Raw genomic sequence first — 19,662 nt, forward strand, 5'->3', positions numbered from 1 at the left:
TTAATTGCCTTGGTTTTATTTTCATTTTGTGTTATCTATAGCAATTCAAACTACCTTTTTACTACTATGGTCCTGAGGTAAAACCTAAATTTTTGAATAGGTTAACAATAATTGTGTTTGTGTTGAATATTTCAGGAAATAAACTTTTTTGTTTTATGCCATCTTGTAATCTCTATTAAAAGAGGCTCAGTAAAATAGAGCACAAACTTCCTTTTGTTCTTAAGCTGTAAAGACCTCTACATTTCCAGATGGTCTATAAAGATAGTTACGTGAAATAAATATCTATAGTTGAAATGCAAACACTTTTCATTGTGCAAATACTGAAACCTATTTTTTACAATACAGTTTGTTTCTAACCATATCAGAGCTATGTTTTACAATTAATGAAAGATTTCAAAAAAATACAAAGTTACATCAATCTGATCTTAATATGCCCTGGTATTCCTGTCTAATTTGTAAAGTGGTTGTAAGAAAGATTAGACAAGTTTTAGTTCTTCAGGGCTTTTCAAAAGTTAAATGCATTCTTCTTTGGAATTAAAAAGTAGGAGATATTATTTTCCCCCATTTAATATAAAAACGATACATTTACTTTGAGAGAGTTCTCAGCTTACCTTTGGTTAAGGTTAATTAATTTACTTCTTATTGAATGTTTGATCTAGATTTAGGCAAATAGCAACTGATCACCTGTGTATTCTATGTCTATCCTGTCCTTCCTTTCACTCCCTACTAAATATGTGGTTTGTTTCCTTTATTAGCAATGTAGGTGTAATATAGCCAGATTTCTGCTTCTGGCCTGTAATGACTGAACTTCAAATAATTAATACTGAAAAAAATATGGTTACCTTCATTTTAATAACAAAGTTTTCAATGTGCTCTTCAAAAATGGAGTTGTTAGATTTGTTGAAATTATAACTGAACTTGCTAAGCCAGTTAATGTTACTTTTGGGTTAAAGGAACAAACACACACTCTGTATTGAGAGAAAAAATTTTAAGAGAATCTCAGAACTGAATAAGATCTATTGTGTGTGAGGGTTTTTTTTTTTTTTTTTGAGGACTTTTGTTCTTTCTTTGAAAATTGAAGTCATTATCTGTACACATTTATAGTCTGAGATTCAGGTTCTGGCTTGGCGAAACCAGTGGTTTTCCTCTTTGGTGAGGTGTCTTTGTTTATACAAGATAATGTGCATGTGAAGGAAATACACAAATTATTTCTGAACTAATGCATTAGTGAAAGGAAATTAGTTAAAGACAAATGGCACAAACTCATGATATAAAGTTAGCAATTTCTGGAAGTAAAGTTGAGAGCATAGAGTCACCATAGGCATAGAATTTAAATTATGATTATGAATCACGACCCTTGGTGATTGAATTTGGCAGAACACTAACAGCACTAGTGCATTCTGGAGAATTTTACTGAATAAAAGAAATCCTTCTGAAAGGATAACCAAATAAAAAAATGGAAATAAGCATGAAAAGATTACATAATCTTTTCCTGAGTCCATGTTTCTGATCCTCAGGTAAGGTCTTTCCAGCCTCTGCAGTATTGCAACATAGTAGCGATTTTCTGGAGAGCTCCTGGGTGGTTCAGATTGTAGCTAGGCCAGAATGCTATGCATGGAGGTGGATGGCACTTTACCCACCCTGTTTCTTCTATATACAGTGACTCAGACATTACAATCCATTCTTTTGTAAACAATCAATAAGCTTGTTTAAAACTAGGAGCACATGGAAACTGCTGTGAACAACTTAGTTAAAATGTTTCCTTATGGAGATGCAATGAACTGGATGTCAAAAATAAGAATTTCTTATTCTGAAGAAATTGTCTCAAAACAGAGGGTGGGCAAGAAAAAAGAACAGGATATTGACTGACACATTTATACAGTGGCTATGTGTTCATTAGCTTACACTAACTTCCCTCCAGTAAGGATAACAGTTTTTCCATAGTAATCAGAGCCTCAGATGATGTCACCCACAAAAAGGAAAAAAGTGGAAAAATAAGACCAGTTCTTACTGATCATGTAGAGCCTTCTATGATGGCCAGAAAATCTTGGTTAAATCATGTCAAGAAAAAGATTGTAAGTGAATGTGTAAGGATAGATGTACCCTTACATGTATAAGGATAAGTTGTTTAGCATTTTTCCCTCATTCAGAAAGAAGTTTCTGGGTAATTTCAGGAATACTATTGCCACTTGCTTAGGGATTGTCCTCCCCTTGTTTTCTTTTCAAAAAGAATATGAATACTGTATATTACAGTAGCAATGTGTAAAAAAAAAAAAAAAAGCAACTAGGCCCGGAGACACCTGTACAATGTCTTGAATGTTACTAGACATTCTTGTGGCTTAGGAGATGGGTTATGTTTCTACAGAGGATGGATTTAGCAAACAAATCATCCTGCTACTTCCCTATGAAAATTCAATCATGGAATTGAGGGGTGTCCATGATTCTGTATGAAGGAAAAAAACTAATACTACATTTTAGCCCCCAGGTGGAGAAAACCACCAAGTTCTCTGTGATTTCATGAAAGCAAATTGAGTTCTCAAATCTTAATCTACTTTTCTAGCTAAAAACAAAACTAGTCTGGTTCTAGTGCTATTTTCCACAACAGAAAACTCCCCCTGCTACGGTTTTATTTAAAAACCAACCCCAAATCACAACCCAATTTACATGCTGTCTTTATCCACATATAGAAGTCTCACAGTCAGCAAGGCAACTTGAACATAAAAGGCTTTCCAAAGAAAAAAGCCCAACTCCTTATTTACAGAATTATTCCTTCCTGTTATCTTGAAACAAATTTTGATATCCATTTCACACTCAATAGTTTGTAATATTTTCAACATATTATCAAGATAGCTGCAGATCCAAGATATTAAAGAGATACTTAATCTATTCAGATGTAGTCCTTACCATCTGTTTAAAGTTGGCTAAAAAGTGTTATATCCACAAACACGATGCTTTTGTGTATGTGTTACAATATAAACTCCTTTCCACAAAGGCAGTATGTTGTAAAACTGATGTCTCAAGGCCACATAATTTCAATCAAGCATTAAGAAGTTCATCATCTGAGTGTCCAATAGCATCTGGGTTTGAAAGTGGATCCAAGTCTGCAAATAGATTGAACCAGGCTGACATGTCTTGGTTACCACTGCTGGGAGCTATTAAAGAAGAAAAAACACAATGAAGAGTCTCATATTTTTAAAATCACATTACCATTTACATGATTTTAAAGTAGATGCTTCTTCTGAATACAAAAATTTAAGACAACTGACAAGAATCAACTATTAATTACATCTCCTTGGTAATTCTGAGACGTGAATGCAGGTACCTTGTGCTTTGCTGGGGACCTTATATGTAAGTATTTTCATGTTGCTCTGAGAAATGACTAAAAGTGAAAAGGCAAATGAGGCGCCTGGGTGGCTCAGTCGGTTGAGCGTCTGACTCAGCTCAGGTCATGATCCCATGGTTCATGGGTTCGAGCCCCATGTTCAGGCTCTGTACTGACAACTCAGAGCCTGGAGCTTGCTTTGGAGTCTGTGTCTCCCTCTCTCTGCCCCTCCCCCGCTCGTTCTCTCTCTCTCTCTCTCTCTCCCTCCCTCTCTCTCAAAAAATAAAATTAAAAAGATTTTTTTTCAATTAAAAAAAAGTAAAAAAGGCAGGTGGTAGTAAAGGCTTCTTAGAAACACTGAGATGGACACGTGGGTGACTTAGTTGGTTAGGTGTCCAACTTCAGCTCAGGTCATGATTTCACAGTTCATGAGTTTGAGCCCCATGTCAGGCTCTGTGCTGACAGCTCAGAACCTGGAGCCTGCTTGGGATTCTGTGTCTCCCTCTCTCTCTGCCCCTCCCTCACTCACATTCTGTCTGTCTCTCTCAAAAATAAAAAAAAAAGAAACAACTGAGATAGTTTATAGAAGTCTCTCAGGTAAGGTTGAAAAGTAAAAGTAACATTTGTTCCTACAAAGTAGGAACATTACATTTGTAAATGTGTTTTAAAAATCTACATGATAAAATACTGAAATATTAAACATAAGGGGAAGAAAATCCTTCCGATCCTATTACATTAACATACCCAACAGTTCCTATTTTGGATTACAGCAGTTCCCTTTGTCTTTTCCATGTGCACTTTACAAATTCTTGATGAACATCTTATAGAGTGGATTGTGTTCAGGTACAACTTTCTGTTAACCAATTCCCTCTTACCTCTCTGTGGAGACTAGAAAACCATATATATCAATAGTCTACAGGTTGTACTGGGGCAAATATTTCAAGGATATACATTTAGACTCAAGGCTGAGACTAGAAAAAGAATGCACATTGGCACACAAGTGAGTCATCTCAGAAGGCTACGCTCTTGAAGGTCAAGGGGTCCAGTAGCAGAGTTAAGACCCAGGGGACAATATGAAAACCTAGATATGAAATGAGTGACTCAGTGAGAAAAGAATGGAAAGAAATCATATGCAGAAGAGTCTAGGGCAACCCTCTTTTACAAACATGGTTCCCACTTTCCACAAACCAGTGGACTGTAGTTTGGACTGTGGAGGATCCTATTCCTCAAAGATAAGGACAGAGTGAAAGGCTTCTGTTTATGTCCACTTCTATTTCTAGAAAACTCCCAAGTTAGTGTCAGTTCTGGCCTTGAGTCCTCAGCACACTACCTACTAATAAGTAATTATGGCAAGTCATTTAACCTCAAGGGCTCTTATTTACTCATCTGTAAAGTAGTAATAATTTATCATTAAACTAGGATACCTGAGAGTGAACAAGGGGCCCATTATTAATAAGTATCCTGGAAAAGAGCAATACAGACCTACCTCAAGAAGCAAGAAAATTTTCAAACAACCTAATCTTACATGTAAAGGAGCTAGAAAATGAAGAAGAAACGAAACCCAAAACCAATAGAAGGAAATAAAGATTAGAGTGGAAATAAAAGAGAAACTAAAAAATCCCAATAAAACAGATCAAACTGGGAGCTGGTTCTTTGAAAAGATCATAAAATTGATAAACCTTTAGCCAGACTCATTAAAAAAAAAAAAAAGGACTCAAAATCAGAACTGAAAGAGGAGAAATAACACCACAGAAAGGATAAGAGAATATTATGAAAAGTTATATGCCAAAAAATTGGACAACCTAGAAGAAATGGATAAATTCACAGAAACATATCTCCCAAAACTGAATCAGAGGAAATAGAAAATTTGAACAGACCAATTAACAGCAATGAAATTGAATCAGTAATTAAAAAAAAAAAAAATCCCCAGACCGGATACCTTCACTGGCAAATTCTACCAAACATTTAAAAAAGCGTTAATACCTATCCTTCCCAAACTATTCCAAAAAGTACAAGAGGAAGGAAAACTTCTAAATTCATTACGTGCATTTGTAAATTCATGTATATGTGATATACATGATAAAGAAAACACAAAAAAAGAGAACTACAGGCCAATATCTCTCAATATAGACGCAAAAATCCTCAACAAAACACTAGCAAACTGAATCCAACCATACATTAAAAAAAAAATCATTCACCATGATCAAGTGGGATTTATTCCTGGAATGCAAGGTGGTTCATTATTTGTAAATCAATCGATGAGATACATCACATCAATAAGAAAAAGGATAAACACCAGATGGTCATTTCAACAGATGCAGAAAAAGCATGTGACAAAGTAAGTACAATATCCATTCAGGATAAAAACCCTCAACAAAGTAGGTCTAGAGGGAATATAACTCAACATAATAAAGCCCTTATATAAAAAAACCCATAGCTAACCTCATATTCAATTGTGAAAACTGAGAGCTTTTCCTTTAAGGTCAAGAACAAGATAAGGATGCCTACTCTTACCACATTTATTCAACATAGTACTGGAAGTCCTAGCCACAGCAATTGGTCAACATAAAGAAATAAAAGGCATCCAAACTGGTAAGGAAGAAGTCAAACTGCCACTATTTGTAGATGACATGATTATATATAGAAAAAACCCAAAAGACTCCACCAAAAAAGTACTAGAACTGACAAATGTATTAAAGTTGCAGGACACAAAATCAATGTATAGAAATCCATTTCATTTCTATACACTAATAATGAAGCAGCAAAAAGTGAAATTAAGAAAATAATCCCATTTACAATTACACCAAAAATGATAAAATTCTCAGGAATAAACTTAACCAAGGATGTCAAAAGCTGTACTCTGGAAATTATAACACACTGATGAAAGAAATTGAAGATGACACAAATAAATGGACAGATGCTCATGGACTGGGAGAACAAACACTGTTAAATGTCCATACTACACAAAGAAACCTAATGCAATCCCTATCAAAATACCAACAGCAGTTTTAACTGAACTGAGAACAAATAATCCTAAATTTGCACAGAACCACCAAAGATCCTGAATAGCCAAAGCAATTTTGAAAAAGAAGAACAAAACTGGAGACACCACAATCTCAGATTTCAAGATATATTACAAAACTGTAGTAATCAAAACAATATGGTACAAAAAAAAGAAAAAACAGTATGGTACTGGCACACCAAGAAACACATAGATCAATGGAACATAACAGAGAACCCAGAAATAAATCCACAGTTATATGGTTCATTAGTCTATGATAAAGGGGCAAGAATATGCAATGGGAAAAAAATCTCTTCAACAAATGGGCTGGGAAAACCGTACCACCTTCGTACCATACACAAAAATAAACTCAAATGGATTAAAGACCTAAATGTGAGACTTAAAGCAATAAAAATCCTAGAAGAGAGCATGGGCAGTCATTTCTCTGACATTGGTCATTCTAGCTATGTCTCCTGAGGAAAGGGAAACAAAAGCAAATATAAACAATTAAGACAATATCAAAGTTAAAAAGCTTCTGAACAACAAAGGAAACAATCAACAAAAGAGAAAGACAACCTACTGAATAGGAAAAGATAAATGAAGGGCTAGTATCCAAAATACGAAAAGAACTTATACAAATCAACACCCAAAGAATAAATAATCCAATTAAAAATGGGCAGAAGAGGGGCGCCTGAGTGGCTGGGTCGGTTAAGCGGCTGCCTTCAGCTCAGGTCATGATCTCACGGTTCGTGCATTCGAGCCCCACATTAGGCTCTCTGTTGTCTGTGCAGAGCCCACTTCGGATCCTCTATCCCCCTTTCTCTCTACACCTCCCTCCCCCACTGGTCCCTCCCTTCTCTCTCTCAAAAATAAATATATTTTTTTAAATAGGCAGAAGGCATGAACAGATTGTTCCAAAGACATCCAGATGGTCAACAGACACATGAAGAGATGCTCAACATCAGTCATCATCATGGAAATGCAAATCAAAACCACAATGAGATATCACCTCCTAACTGTCAGGATGACTAAAATCAAAAACACATGAAACAACAAGGGTTGGTGAAGATGTAGAGAAAAAGGAACTCTGGCACACTGTTGGTAGGAATGCATATTGGTGCAGCCACTGTGGAGGTTCCTCAAAAAATTAATCAGATGATCCCACTAATGGGTATTTACCCAAATAATGAAAAAACTAAGCCCAAAAGATGTATGTATCTCTATGTTTACTGTAGCATTATTTATAATAGCCAAATTACGGAAGCACTCCATGTGTTTATCAATAGATAAATGGATAAAGAAGATGTGGTATACAGGAAAAGCATGGAAATTTTTTGTGTGTCTCGTGTCCGTGAAATGCGCCAGACCAATACTAAACCATCCTACACACCTAGAAAACTGATTGGAGGATTAACACAATAATCTGCACAACCTGAACCACAGAATTCAGCAGGTATGTGGTGTGTAGAGGTGAACTTGGGAAGAGAGAAGCTGGTGGTGGGCAGGGAGCCACCTTTGCAGGTGTAGAGAGGACGGAGACTGGGGTGGGGGAGAATATGGGAAAAGCATCCCTCCCCAAAAGCAGCTGGAGACAAAGTGGAAAATTGAAACAGCCACAGGGACTAAACTAAAAAGGGAGAAAAGAGAAAGGAGAGGGTTTAAATCCCATTAAGACGGTAAACAAGGGGAGTGCAAAGGCTGAAATTCTGCAGCTTGATACCTGGCGGTGCTCTGGTGGGAAGGGGGAATCCCTAGGAACAGAGTGGGGTCCAGGAGGTTCTTGGGCCACATGGAGAAAAGCAGATCCACTGCTGGAAGGACAATTGGTAGAGACTGTTGAAGCCACCTGGTCCCAACAGACCCCAGAAAACAGCCATTTGCTGGTGCTGGAACAAGGTCGTTAAGTGTGAAGCCTGGTATCAGATGTGTGTTGTGATTTTCCATAATCCCTGAAAAGCTGCTGCTACACTATCTCACGAACTTTTTCTGGGGCGGGCTGGCCACAGTCTTGGGGCACTGGTAGGAGGAGGGTCCAGCAGGCGTTCCTGGGTGGAGCTGGCATTCAGCCATTGTTCAGTGAGACCCTCTCGCAGAGGGACAGAACGGGTCAAAGCCACAGTCCTTCAGAAGTAAGGGACCGGGGAAAACAGCTGCATCTGAGACAAGACGCGGGAGAGGGGTACTGCTTGGTCATGGACAGTGAAGCAGCAGCGAGTGGTCGAAAGCTGAAGACAGAGGACAGTGCACGATTGCTGATAGGAGAGAATGGAGTTCCCATACTAGAGACTAGGTAGCTGGGTGATGCCATTTTCACCGCTCCCGTGCATGCACATATGGCCTACGAGCGCTGCAGCAGTCAGCCCCAGTGGACTAGAGTGCCATCTAGTGGGGAACAAAGCTGTTACACTGAGCCCTGCCCAACTGGGCCAACCTCGCCCTTCAAGAACACAAGTCTCACAGCCTACTTAGTTTATGACTATGAAGTGCTACATAGTCTGACTTCTAGGGGAAAAACGAAGTAATTTCAGTCCTATTTCAATATGTTAGGAGGTCCATCTATTCAATTTTCTTTCGTTTTCTTTTTTCTTTTCTCTTTTACACTATTCTTTTTCTTGAATACAGAAAGAAGAAAATCATTTTTATTTTCACTTATTAAAAATTTTTTTACTATATTTTTTACTTTTGTGTAAATTTTTTCAAATTCTATCTTACTTCCATCATTCTGTTTTAGCCTACTTCAGTGTATTCACCTTTTCAAATTTGCAAACGATTTCCTTGTTTTTTTTTCTTTTTCATTTTTCTTTTTCTTGAATGCAGAAAGTGAAAAACTTCATTTTTACTTTCAATTTCTATTAAAAATATTTTTCTTTAATTTTTTTACTACATTTTTCTCTTTATTTAAATTTTTTTCAAATTCTATTTCCATCACTTTCTTTTAGTCTACTACAGTACACTAAAAGTATTCACTTTTTCAAATTTTCAAACAATTTTTTTTCTCTTTTTTGTTTTTTTAGTTTCTTTTTCTTGAATATAGAAAGAGAAAAAAATTCATTTTTATTTTTACTTTTTATTAAAAATATTTTTTCCCAGGGGGCTTCTGGGAAGATGGCGGTGTAGGAGGATGCTGGGCTCACCGCATCCTGCAGATCACTTAGATTCCACCCACACCTGCTTAAATAACCCAGAAAATTGCCAGAAGACTAACAGAACGGATTCTCCAGAACCAAGTGTAGACAAGAGGTCCACAGAAGAGGGTAGGAAGGGCGGAGAGGCAGTGTGCGCTACACTGACTGGCGGGAGGGAGCCGGGGCGGAAGGTGGCCCACCCCCAAAGCAGAGACCCCGAGTCTGGCTTGCAAAAACGGAGGGGCCGGATGGAGTGTGTTCTGACAGCAAGCGGGACTTAACATCTGGAAGGTTATAACTTAACAGATCTACTCGGAGGGCGGGAGGGATGGAGGACAACGGGAGGGAGAGTTGTTGAGCCCTCGACAACAGAACGAAGCTTGGCGGGGAACAAAGACGCTCGCCAGCGCCATCTCCCTCGCCCATCCCCCGGCCAAAGCCACAAAGGGAACCAGTTCCTGTCAGGGAACTTGCTTTTACTGCGCAAACACCCAACGCTGTGCTGCTGCGGATCCATCCCTCCGGTAGCAGGTCTGACTCCCTCCCGGTGCCGCAGGGCCCCTCCCTAAGCGGATCTCCAAAGGAAAAGCAAGCTGAGCCTGCGCCTCCTGCCCCTGTGCACCTTGCCAATCCACCCCAGCTAATACGCCAGATCCCCAGCACCACAAGCCTGGCAGTACACAAGTAGCCCAGACAGGCCACGCAACCCCACCCCACAGTGAATCTTGCCCCTAGGAGAGGGGAAGAGAAGGTACACACAAGTCTGACGGTGGCCCCAGAGGTGGGCTGGGGGCAGACATCAGGTCTGACTGCAGCCCCGCCCACCAACGCAAGTTATTCAAGACAGAATAGGAGAAGTGCCCTGCAGTTCTGCACCACTCCAGGGACTATCCAAAAAGATGAAATGGAAGAATTACCCTCAAACAAACTTCTAGGAAATAACAACAGCTAATGAACTGATCATAAAGGATTCAAACAATATAACAGAAAGCAAATTTAGAATAATAGTCATAAAGTTAATCGCTGGGCTTGAAAACAGTATAAAGGACAGCAGAGAATCTATTGCTACAGAGATCAAAGGACTGAGGAACAGCCAGGAGGAGCTAAAAGATGATATAAATGAGTGGCAAAATAAAATGGAGACGACCACGGCTCGGATTGAAGAGGCAGAGGAGAGAATAGGGGAACTAGAAGATAAAATTATGGAAAAAGAAGCTGAGAAAAAGATAAAAAAAAATCCAGGAGTATGAGGGGAAAATTAGAGAACTAAGTGAGGCCTAAAGAGAAATAATCTACACATAATTGGTATTCCAGAGGAGTAAGAGAGAGGGAAAGGTGCTGAAGGTGTACTTGAAGAAATAATAGCTGAGAACTTCCCTCATTTGGGGAAGGAAAAAGGCATTGAAAGCCAAGAGGCACAGAGAACTCCCTTCAGACGTAACTTGAACTGATCTTCTGCATGACATACCATAGTGAAACTGGCAAAACACAGGATAAAGAGAAAATTCTGAAAGCAGCTAGGGATAAACGTGCTCTAACATATAAAGGGAGACCGATAAGACTCGTGACGGATCTCTCTACTGAAACTTGACAGGCCAGAAAGGAATGGCAGGAAATCTTCAATGTGATGAACAGAAAAAATATGCAGCCGAGAATCCTCTATCCAGCAAATCTGTCATTTAGAATAGAAGGACATATAAAGGTCTTCCCAAACAAACAAAAACTAAGGAATTTATCACCACTAAACCAGCCCTACAAGAGATCCTAAGGGGGATCCTGTGAGACAAAGTACCAGAAACATTGCTACAAGCATGAAACCTACAGACATCACAATGACTCTAAACCCGTATCTTTCTATAATAACACTGAATGTAAATGGACTAAATGCGCCAACCAAAAGACACAGGGTATCAGAATGGATAAAAAAAAAAACCCAAGACCCATCTATTTGCTGTCTACAAGAGACTCATTTTAGACCTGAGGAACTTTCAGATTGAAAGTGAGGGGATGGAGAACTATTTATCATGCTACTGGAAGTCAAAAGAAAGCTGGAGTAGCCATACTTATATCAGACAAACTAGACTTTAAGTTAGAGGCTGTAACAAGAGATGAAGAAGGGCATTATATAATAATCACACGGTCTATCCATCAAGAACTAACAATTATAAATGTCTATGTGCCGAATATGGGAGCCCCCAAATATATAAAACAATTACTCACAAACATAAGCACCTTATTGACAAGAATGTGGTAATTGCAGGGGATGTTAATACTCCACTTACAACAATGGATAAATCTTCTAGACACAGGATCAATAAAGAAACAAGGGGCCTGAATGATACATTGGATCAGATGGACTTGACAGATATATTTAGAACTTTGCATCCCAAAGCAACAGAATATACTTTCTTCTCGAGTGCACATGGAACATTCTCCAAGACAGATCACATACTGGGTCACAAAACAGCCCTTCATAAGTATACAAGAATTGAGATCATACCATGCATACTTTCAGACCACAATGCTATGAAGCTTGAAATCAACCACAGGAAAAAGTCTGGAAAACCTCCAAAAGCATGGAGGTTAAAGAACACCGTACTAAAGAATGAATGGGAAAAAAAAAAATGAATGGGTCAACCAGGCAATTAGAGAAAAATTTAAAAATATATGGAAACAAACAAAAATGAAAATATAACAATCCAAACACTTTGGGATGCAGCAAAGGCAGTCCTGAGAGGAAAATACATTGCAATCCAGGCGTATCTCAAGAAACAAGAAAAATCCCAAATACAAAATCTAACAGCACACCTAAAGGAAATAGAAGCAGCGCAGCAAAGACACCCCAAACCGAGCAAGAGAAATAATAAAGATTAGAGCATAAATAAACAATATAGAATCTAAAAAAACTGTAGAGCAGATCAATGAAACCAAGAGTTGGTTTTTTGAAAAAATAAACGAAAATTGATAAACCTCTAGCCAGGCTTCTCAAAAAGAAAAGGGAAATGACCCAAATAGATAAAATCATGAATGAAAATGGAATTATTACAACCAATCCCTCAGAAATACAAGCAATTACCAGAGAATACTATGAAAAATTATATGCCAACAAACTGGACAACCTGGAAGAAGTGGACAAATTCCTAAGCACCCATGCACTTCCAAAACTCAAACAGGAGGAAATAGAAAGCTTGAACAGACCCATAACCAGTGAAGAAATTCAATCAGTTCTCAAAAATCTCCCAACAAATAAAAGTCCAGGACCAGATGGCTTCCCAGGGGAGTTCTACCAGACATTTAAAGCAGAGATAATACCTATCCTTCTCAAGCTATTCCAAAAAACAGAAAGGGAAGGAAAACTTCCAGACTCATTCTATGAAACCAGTATTACTTTGATTCCTAAACCAGACAGAGACCCAGCAGAAAAAGAGAACTACAGGCCAATATCCCTGATGATTATGGATGCAAAAATTCTCAACAAGATACTAGCAAATCGAATTCAACAGTTTATAAAAAGAATTATTCACCATAATCTAGTGGGATTCATTCCTGGGCTGCAGGGCTGGCTCAACATTCACAAATCAATCAACGTGATACATCATATTAATAAAAGAAAAGATAAGAACCATATGATCCTGTCAATCGATGCAGAAAAAGTATTTGACAAAATTCAGCATCCTTTCTTAATAAAAACCGTCGAGAAAGTTGGGATAGAAGGAACATACTTAAACATCATAAAAGCCATTTATGAAAAGCCCACAGCTAATATCATCCTCAATGGGGAAAAACTGAGAGCTTTTCCCCTGAGATCAGGAATACGACAGGGATGTCCACTCTCACCGCTGTTGTTTAACATAGTGTTGGAAGTTCTAGCATCAGCAATCAGACAACAAAAGGAAATCAAAGGCATCAAAACTGGCAATGATGATGTCAAGCTTTCACTTTCTGAAGATGACATGATATTATGCATGGAAAATCCGATAGACTCCACCAAAAGTCTGCTAGAACTGATATATGAATTCAGCAAAGTTGCAAGATACAAAATCAATGTACAGAAATCAGTTGCATTCTTATACATAAAAATGAAGCAACAGAAAGACAAATAAAGACACTGCTCCCATTCACAATTGCACCAAGAAGCATAAAATACCTAGGAATAAATCTAACCAAAGATGTAAAAGATCTGTATGCTGAAAACTATAGAAAGCTTATGAAGGAAATTGAAGAAGACATAAAGAAGTGGAAAAACATTCCGTGCTCATAGATTGGAAGAATAAATGTTGTCAAAATGTCAATACTAGACAAAGCTATCTACACATTCAATGCAATCCCAATCAAAATTGCACCAGCATTCTTCTTGAAGCTAGAACAAGCAATCCTAAAATTCATATGGAAATACAAAAGGCCCCGAATAGCCAAAGTAATTTTGAAGAAGACCAAAGCAGGAGGCATCACAATCCCAGACTTTAGCCTCTACTACAAAGCTGTAATCATCAAGACAGCATGGTATTGGCACAAAAACAGACACATAGACCAATGGAATAGAATAAATACTTCAGAATTGGACCCACAAATGTATGGCCAACTAATCTTTGACAAGGCAGGAAGAAGAGCCAATGGAAAAAAGACAGTCTTTTTAACAAATGGTGCTAGGAGAACTGGACAGCAACATGCAGAAGGTTGAAACTAGACCACTTTCTTACACCATTCACAAAAATAAACTCAAAATGGATAAAGGACCTGAATGTGAGACAGGAAACCATCAAAACCCTAGAGGAGAAAGCAGGAAAAGACCTCTCTGACCTCAGCCGCAGCACTTTCTTACTTGACACATCCCCAAAGGCAAGGGAATTAAAAGCAAAAGTGAATTACTGGGACCTTATGAAGATAAAAAGCTTCTGCACAGCAAAGGAAACAACCAACAAAACTAAAAGGCAACCAACGGAATGGGAAAAGATATTCGCAAACGACATATCGGACAAAGGGCTAGTATCCAAAATCTATAAAGAGCTCACCAAACTCCACACCCAAAAAACAAATAACCCAGTGAAGAAATGGGCAGAAAACATGAATAGACACTTCTCTAAAGAAGACATCCGGATGGCCAACAGGCACATGAAAAGATGTTCAGCGTCGCTCCTTATCAGGGAAATACAAATCAAAACCACACTCAGGTATCACCTCACGCCAGTCAGAGTGGCCAAAATGAACAAATCAGGAGACTATAGATGCTGGAGAGGATGTGGAGAAACGGGAACCCTCTTGCACTGTTGGTGGGAATGCAAAGTGGTGCAGTCGCTCTGGAAAGCAGTGTGGAGGTTCCTCAGAAAATTAAAAATAGACCTACCCTATGACCCAGCAATAGCACTGCTAGGAATTTATCCAAGGGATACAGGAGTACTGATGCATAGGGCCACTTGTACCCCAATGTTCATAGCAGCACTCTCAACAATAGCCAAATTATGGAAAGAGCCTAAATGTCCATCAACTGATGATGGATAAAGAAATGTGGTTTATATACACAATGGAATACTACATGGCAATGAGAAAAAATGAAATATGGCCTTTTGTAGCAACGTGGATGGAACTGGAGAGTGTGATGCTAAGTGAAATAAGCCATACAGAGAAAGACAGATACCATATGGTTTCACTCTTATGTGGATCCTGAGAAACTTCACAGGAACCCATGGGGGAGGGGAAGGAAAAAAAAAAAAGAGGTTAGAGTGGGAGAGAGCCAAAGCATAAGAGACTGTTAAAAACTGAGAACAAACTGAGGGTTGATGGGGGGTGGGAGGGAGGAGAGGGTGGGTGATGGGTATTGAGGAGGGCACCTTTTGGGATGAGCACTGGGTGTTGTATGGAAACCAATTTGTCAATAAATTTCATATATTAAAAAAAAAAAAAAAAAAGAAAGGACCAGAGAACACCACCAGAAACTCCAACTCTACAAGCATCATAAATGGCAATAAATTCATATCTTTCAGTAGTCACTGTAAACATCAATGGACTCAATGCTCCAATCAAAAGACACAGGGTAACAGAATTGATAAGAAAACAAGATCCATCTACTTGCAGTTTACAAGAGACCCACTTTAGACCTAAAGACACTTTCAGATCAAAAATAAGGGGATGGACGGGGCGCCTGGGTGGCGCAGTCGGTTAAGCGTCCGACTTAAGCCAGGTCACGATCTCGCGGTCTGTGAGTTCGAGCCCCGTGTCGGGCTCTGGGCTGATGGCTCAGAGCCTGGAGCCTGTTTCTGATTCTGTGTTTCCCTCTCTCTCTGCCCCTCCCCCGTTCATGCTCTGTCTCTCTCTGTCCCAAAAATAAATAAACGTTGAAAAAAAATTTTTTTTTAAATAAAAAATAAAAAAAAATAAGGGGATGGAGAAGCATCTATCATGCTAATGGTCAACAAAAGAAAGCCGGAGTAGCCATACTTATATCAGACAATCTAGACTTTAAAGACTGTATCAAGATGCAGAAGGGCATTATATCATAATCAAGGGGTCTATCACCAAGAAGACCTAACAATTGTAAACATTTATGCACCAAATGTGGAGCACCCAAATATATAAATCAATTAATCACAAACATAAAGAAACCCATCAATACTAATACCACAAAAGTAGGAGACTTCAACACCCCACTCGCAGCAAAGGACAGATCATCTAATTAAAAAATCAACAAGGAGGGGCGCCTGGGTGGCGCAGTCGGTTAAGCGTCCGACTTCAGCCAGGTCACGATCTCGCGGTCTGTGAGTTCGAGCCCCGCATCAGGCTCTGGGCTGATGGCTCAGGGCCTGGAGCCTGTTTCCGATTCTGTGTCTCCCTCTCTCTCTGCCCCTCCCCTGTTCATTCTCTGTCTCTCTCTGTCCCAAAAATAAATAAACGTTGAAAAAAAAAATTAAAAAAAAAATCAACAAGGAAACAATGGCTTTGAATGATACACTGGACCAGATGGACTCAACAGGTATATTCAGAGCATTTCATCCTAAAGCAGCAGAATACACATTCTTCTCCAGTGCACATGGAATATTCTCCATAATAGACCATATACTGAGACACAAATCAGCCCTTAGCAAGTACAAAAAGATCAAGATCATACCATGTGTATTTTCAGACCACACTGTAACATTGAAATCAACCACAAGAAAAAATTTGGAAAGATAACAAATACTTGGAGACTGAAGAACATCCTACTAAAGAATGAATGGGCTAACCAAGAAGTTAAAGAGGAAATTAAAAAGATCATGGAAGCCAATGAAAATTATAACACCACAACCCAAAAACTCTGGGATGGTCATAGGCAAAGGTGGTCATAAGAGGAAAGTATATAGCAATCCGGGCCTTCCTAAAGAAGGAAGAAAGATCTCAGATACACAACCTAACCTTAAGCCTTAAGGAGCTGGAAAAAGAACAGCAAATAAAATCCAAAACCAGCAGAAGACAGGAAATAATAAAGATTAGAGCAGAAATTAATGCTATTGAAACAAACAAACAAACAAAAAAAACCCACCAAAGAACAGATCAATGAAGAACCAGAAGCTGGTTCTTTGAAGGAATCAACAAAATTGATAAACAACTAGCCAGTTTGATCAAAAAGAAAAATGAAAGGACCCAAGTAAATAAACTGAAGAATGAAAGAGGAGAGATCACAACCAACACAGCAGAAATAAAATCAATAATAAGAGAATATTATGAGCAATTATATGCCAATAAAATGGGCAATCTGGAAGAAATGGACAAATTTCTAGAAACATATACCCTACCAAAACTGAAACAGGAAGAAATTGCAAATTTGAACAGACCCATAACCAGTAAGGAAATCGAATTAGTAATCAAAAATCTGCCAAAACACAAGAGTCCAGGGCCAGATGGCTTTCCAGGGGAATTCTACCAACCATTTAAGGAAGAGTTAACACCTATTCTCTTGAAGGTGTTCCAAAAACAGAAATGGAAGGAAAACTTCCAAACTCTTTCTATGAAGCCAGCATTACCTTGATTCCAAAAGCAGACAGAGACCCCACTAGAAAGGAGAACTACAGACCAATTTTCCTGATGAACATGGATGTAAAAATCCTCAACAAGATATTAGTCAACTGGATCCAACAATACATTAAAAAAATTATTCACCACAACCAAGGATTTATACCTGGGATGAAGGGCTGGTTCAATATCCGCCAAACAACATGATTCATCACATCAATAAAAGAAAGGACAAGAATCATACGACCTCTCAATAGATGCAGAGAAAGCATTTGACAAAATGCTTTCTTGATAAAAACCCTCAAGAAAGGAGGGATAGAAGGAGCATACCTCGAGATCATAAAAGCCATATATGAAAGACCCAACACTAATATCATCCTCAAGGGAGAAAAACTGAGAGCTTTCCCCCTAAGGTGAGGAACAAGACAGGAATGTCCACTCTTGCCACTGTTATTCAACATACTATTGGAAGTCTTAGCCTCTGTAATCAGACAGCACGAAGAAATAAAAGGCATCCACATCGGCCAGGAGGAGGTTCAAACTTTCACTCTTTGCAGATTACATGACACTCTATGAAAAGCCCAAAATATTCCGCCAAAAACCTGCTAGAACAGATCCATGAATTCAGCAAAGTGGCAGGATATAAAATCAATGCACAGAAATCGGTTGCATTCCTATACACCAACAATGAAGCAACAGAAAGAGAAATCAAGAAGTTGATCCCATTTACAATTGCACCAAAAGCCATAAAATACCTAGGAATAAATCTAACCAGAGGTGAAAACTCTATACACTGAAAAGTATAGAAAGCTTATGAAAGAAATTGAAGAAGACACAAAAAAAATGGAAAAAGATTCCATGCTCCTGGATAGGAAGAACAAATATTGTTAAAATGTTGATACTACCCAAAGCAATCTACATATTCAATGCAATCCCTATCAAAATAACACCAGCATTCTTCACAGAGCCAGAACAAATAATCCTAAAATTTGTATGGAACCAGAAAAGACCCTGAATAGCCAAAGCAATCTTGAAAAAGAAAACCAAAGCAGGAGGCATCACAATACCACACTTCAAGCTATACTACAAAGCTATAATCATCAAGACAGTATGGTACTGGCACAAGAACAGACACTCAGATCAATGGAACAGAATAGAGAACCCAGAAATGGACCCACAAACATATGGGCAACTAATCTCTGACAAAGCAGGAAAGAATATCCAATGGAATAAAGACAGTCTCTTCAGCAAGTGGTGCTGGGAAAACTGGACAGTGACATGCAGAAGAATGAACCTGGACCACTTTCTTACACCATACACAAAAATAAACTCAAAATGGATGAAAGACCTCAAGACATGAAAGACAGGAAGCCATCAAAATCCTCGAGGAGAAAGCAGGCAAAAACTTCTTTGACCCTGGCCGCAGCAACTTCTTAATCAACAGAGGCAAGGGAATCCAGAGGCAAGGGAAACTAAAGCAAAAATGAACTACTGGGACCTCATCAAAATAAAAAGCTTCTGGACAGCAAAGGAAACAATCAGCAAAACTAAAAGGCAACCTACAGAATGGGAGAAGATATTTGCAAATGACGTATCAGATAAAGGGTTGAGTATTGAAAATCTATAAAGAACTTATAAAATTCAACACCCAAAAAACAAATAATCCAGTGAAGAAATGGGCAAAAGACATGAATAGCCACTTCTCCAAAGAAAACATCCAGATGGCCAATTGACATATGAAAACATGGTCAACATCACCATTATCAGGGAAACACAAATTAAAACCTCAATAAGATACCACCTCACACCTGTCAGAATGGCTAACATTAACAACTCAGGCAACAACAGATGTTGGTGAGGATGCAGAGAGAAAGGTTCTCTTTTGCACTGCTGGTGAGAATGCAAGCTGGTACTGCCACTCTGGAAAACAGTATGGAGGTTCCACAAAAATCTAAAAAGAGAACTACCCTATGACCCAGCAATTGCACTCTAGGTATTTATCCAAGCGATACAGGTATTCTGTTTTGAAGGGGCACATGCACCCTAATGTTTATGGCAGCACTATCAACAATAGCCAAAGTATGGAAAGAGCCAAATGTCCATCGATGGATGAATGAATAAAGAAGATGTGGTGTGTGTGTGTGTGTGTGTGTGTGTGTGTGTGTGTACACGTACACACACACACACACACACACACACACACACACACACACATACCATGCAATGGAGTA

At 38.7% G+C, this 19,662-nt stretch overlaps 1 protein-coding gene across 1 annotated transcript in view; it reads right to left on the reverse strand.

Moving 5' to 3' along the window:
- The window catches only part of ICA1L (islet cell autoantigen 1 like), a 90,766-nt gene continuing 71,104 nt past the window's right edge, over nucleotides 1-19,662 (reverse strand). Inside the window, exon 13 of the mRNA XM_043577515.1 lies at nucleotides 1-3,152. Within this exon, the coding sequence (XP_043433450.1) occupies nucleotides 3,037-3,152 (116 nt within the window). The 3' untranslated portion in view covers nucleotides 1-3,036. The remainder of the gene's footprint in view (nucleotides 3,153-19,662) is intronic.

This window comes from Prionailurus bengalensis, chromosome C1 (assembly GCF_016509475.1).
Source record: "Prionailurus bengalensis isolate Pbe53 chromosome C1, Fcat_Pben_1.1_paternal_pri, whole genome shotgun sequence".
Taxonomy (NCBI): domain Eukaryota; kingdom Metazoa; phylum Chordata; class Mammalia; order Carnivora; family Felidae; genus Prionailurus; species Prionailurus bengalensis.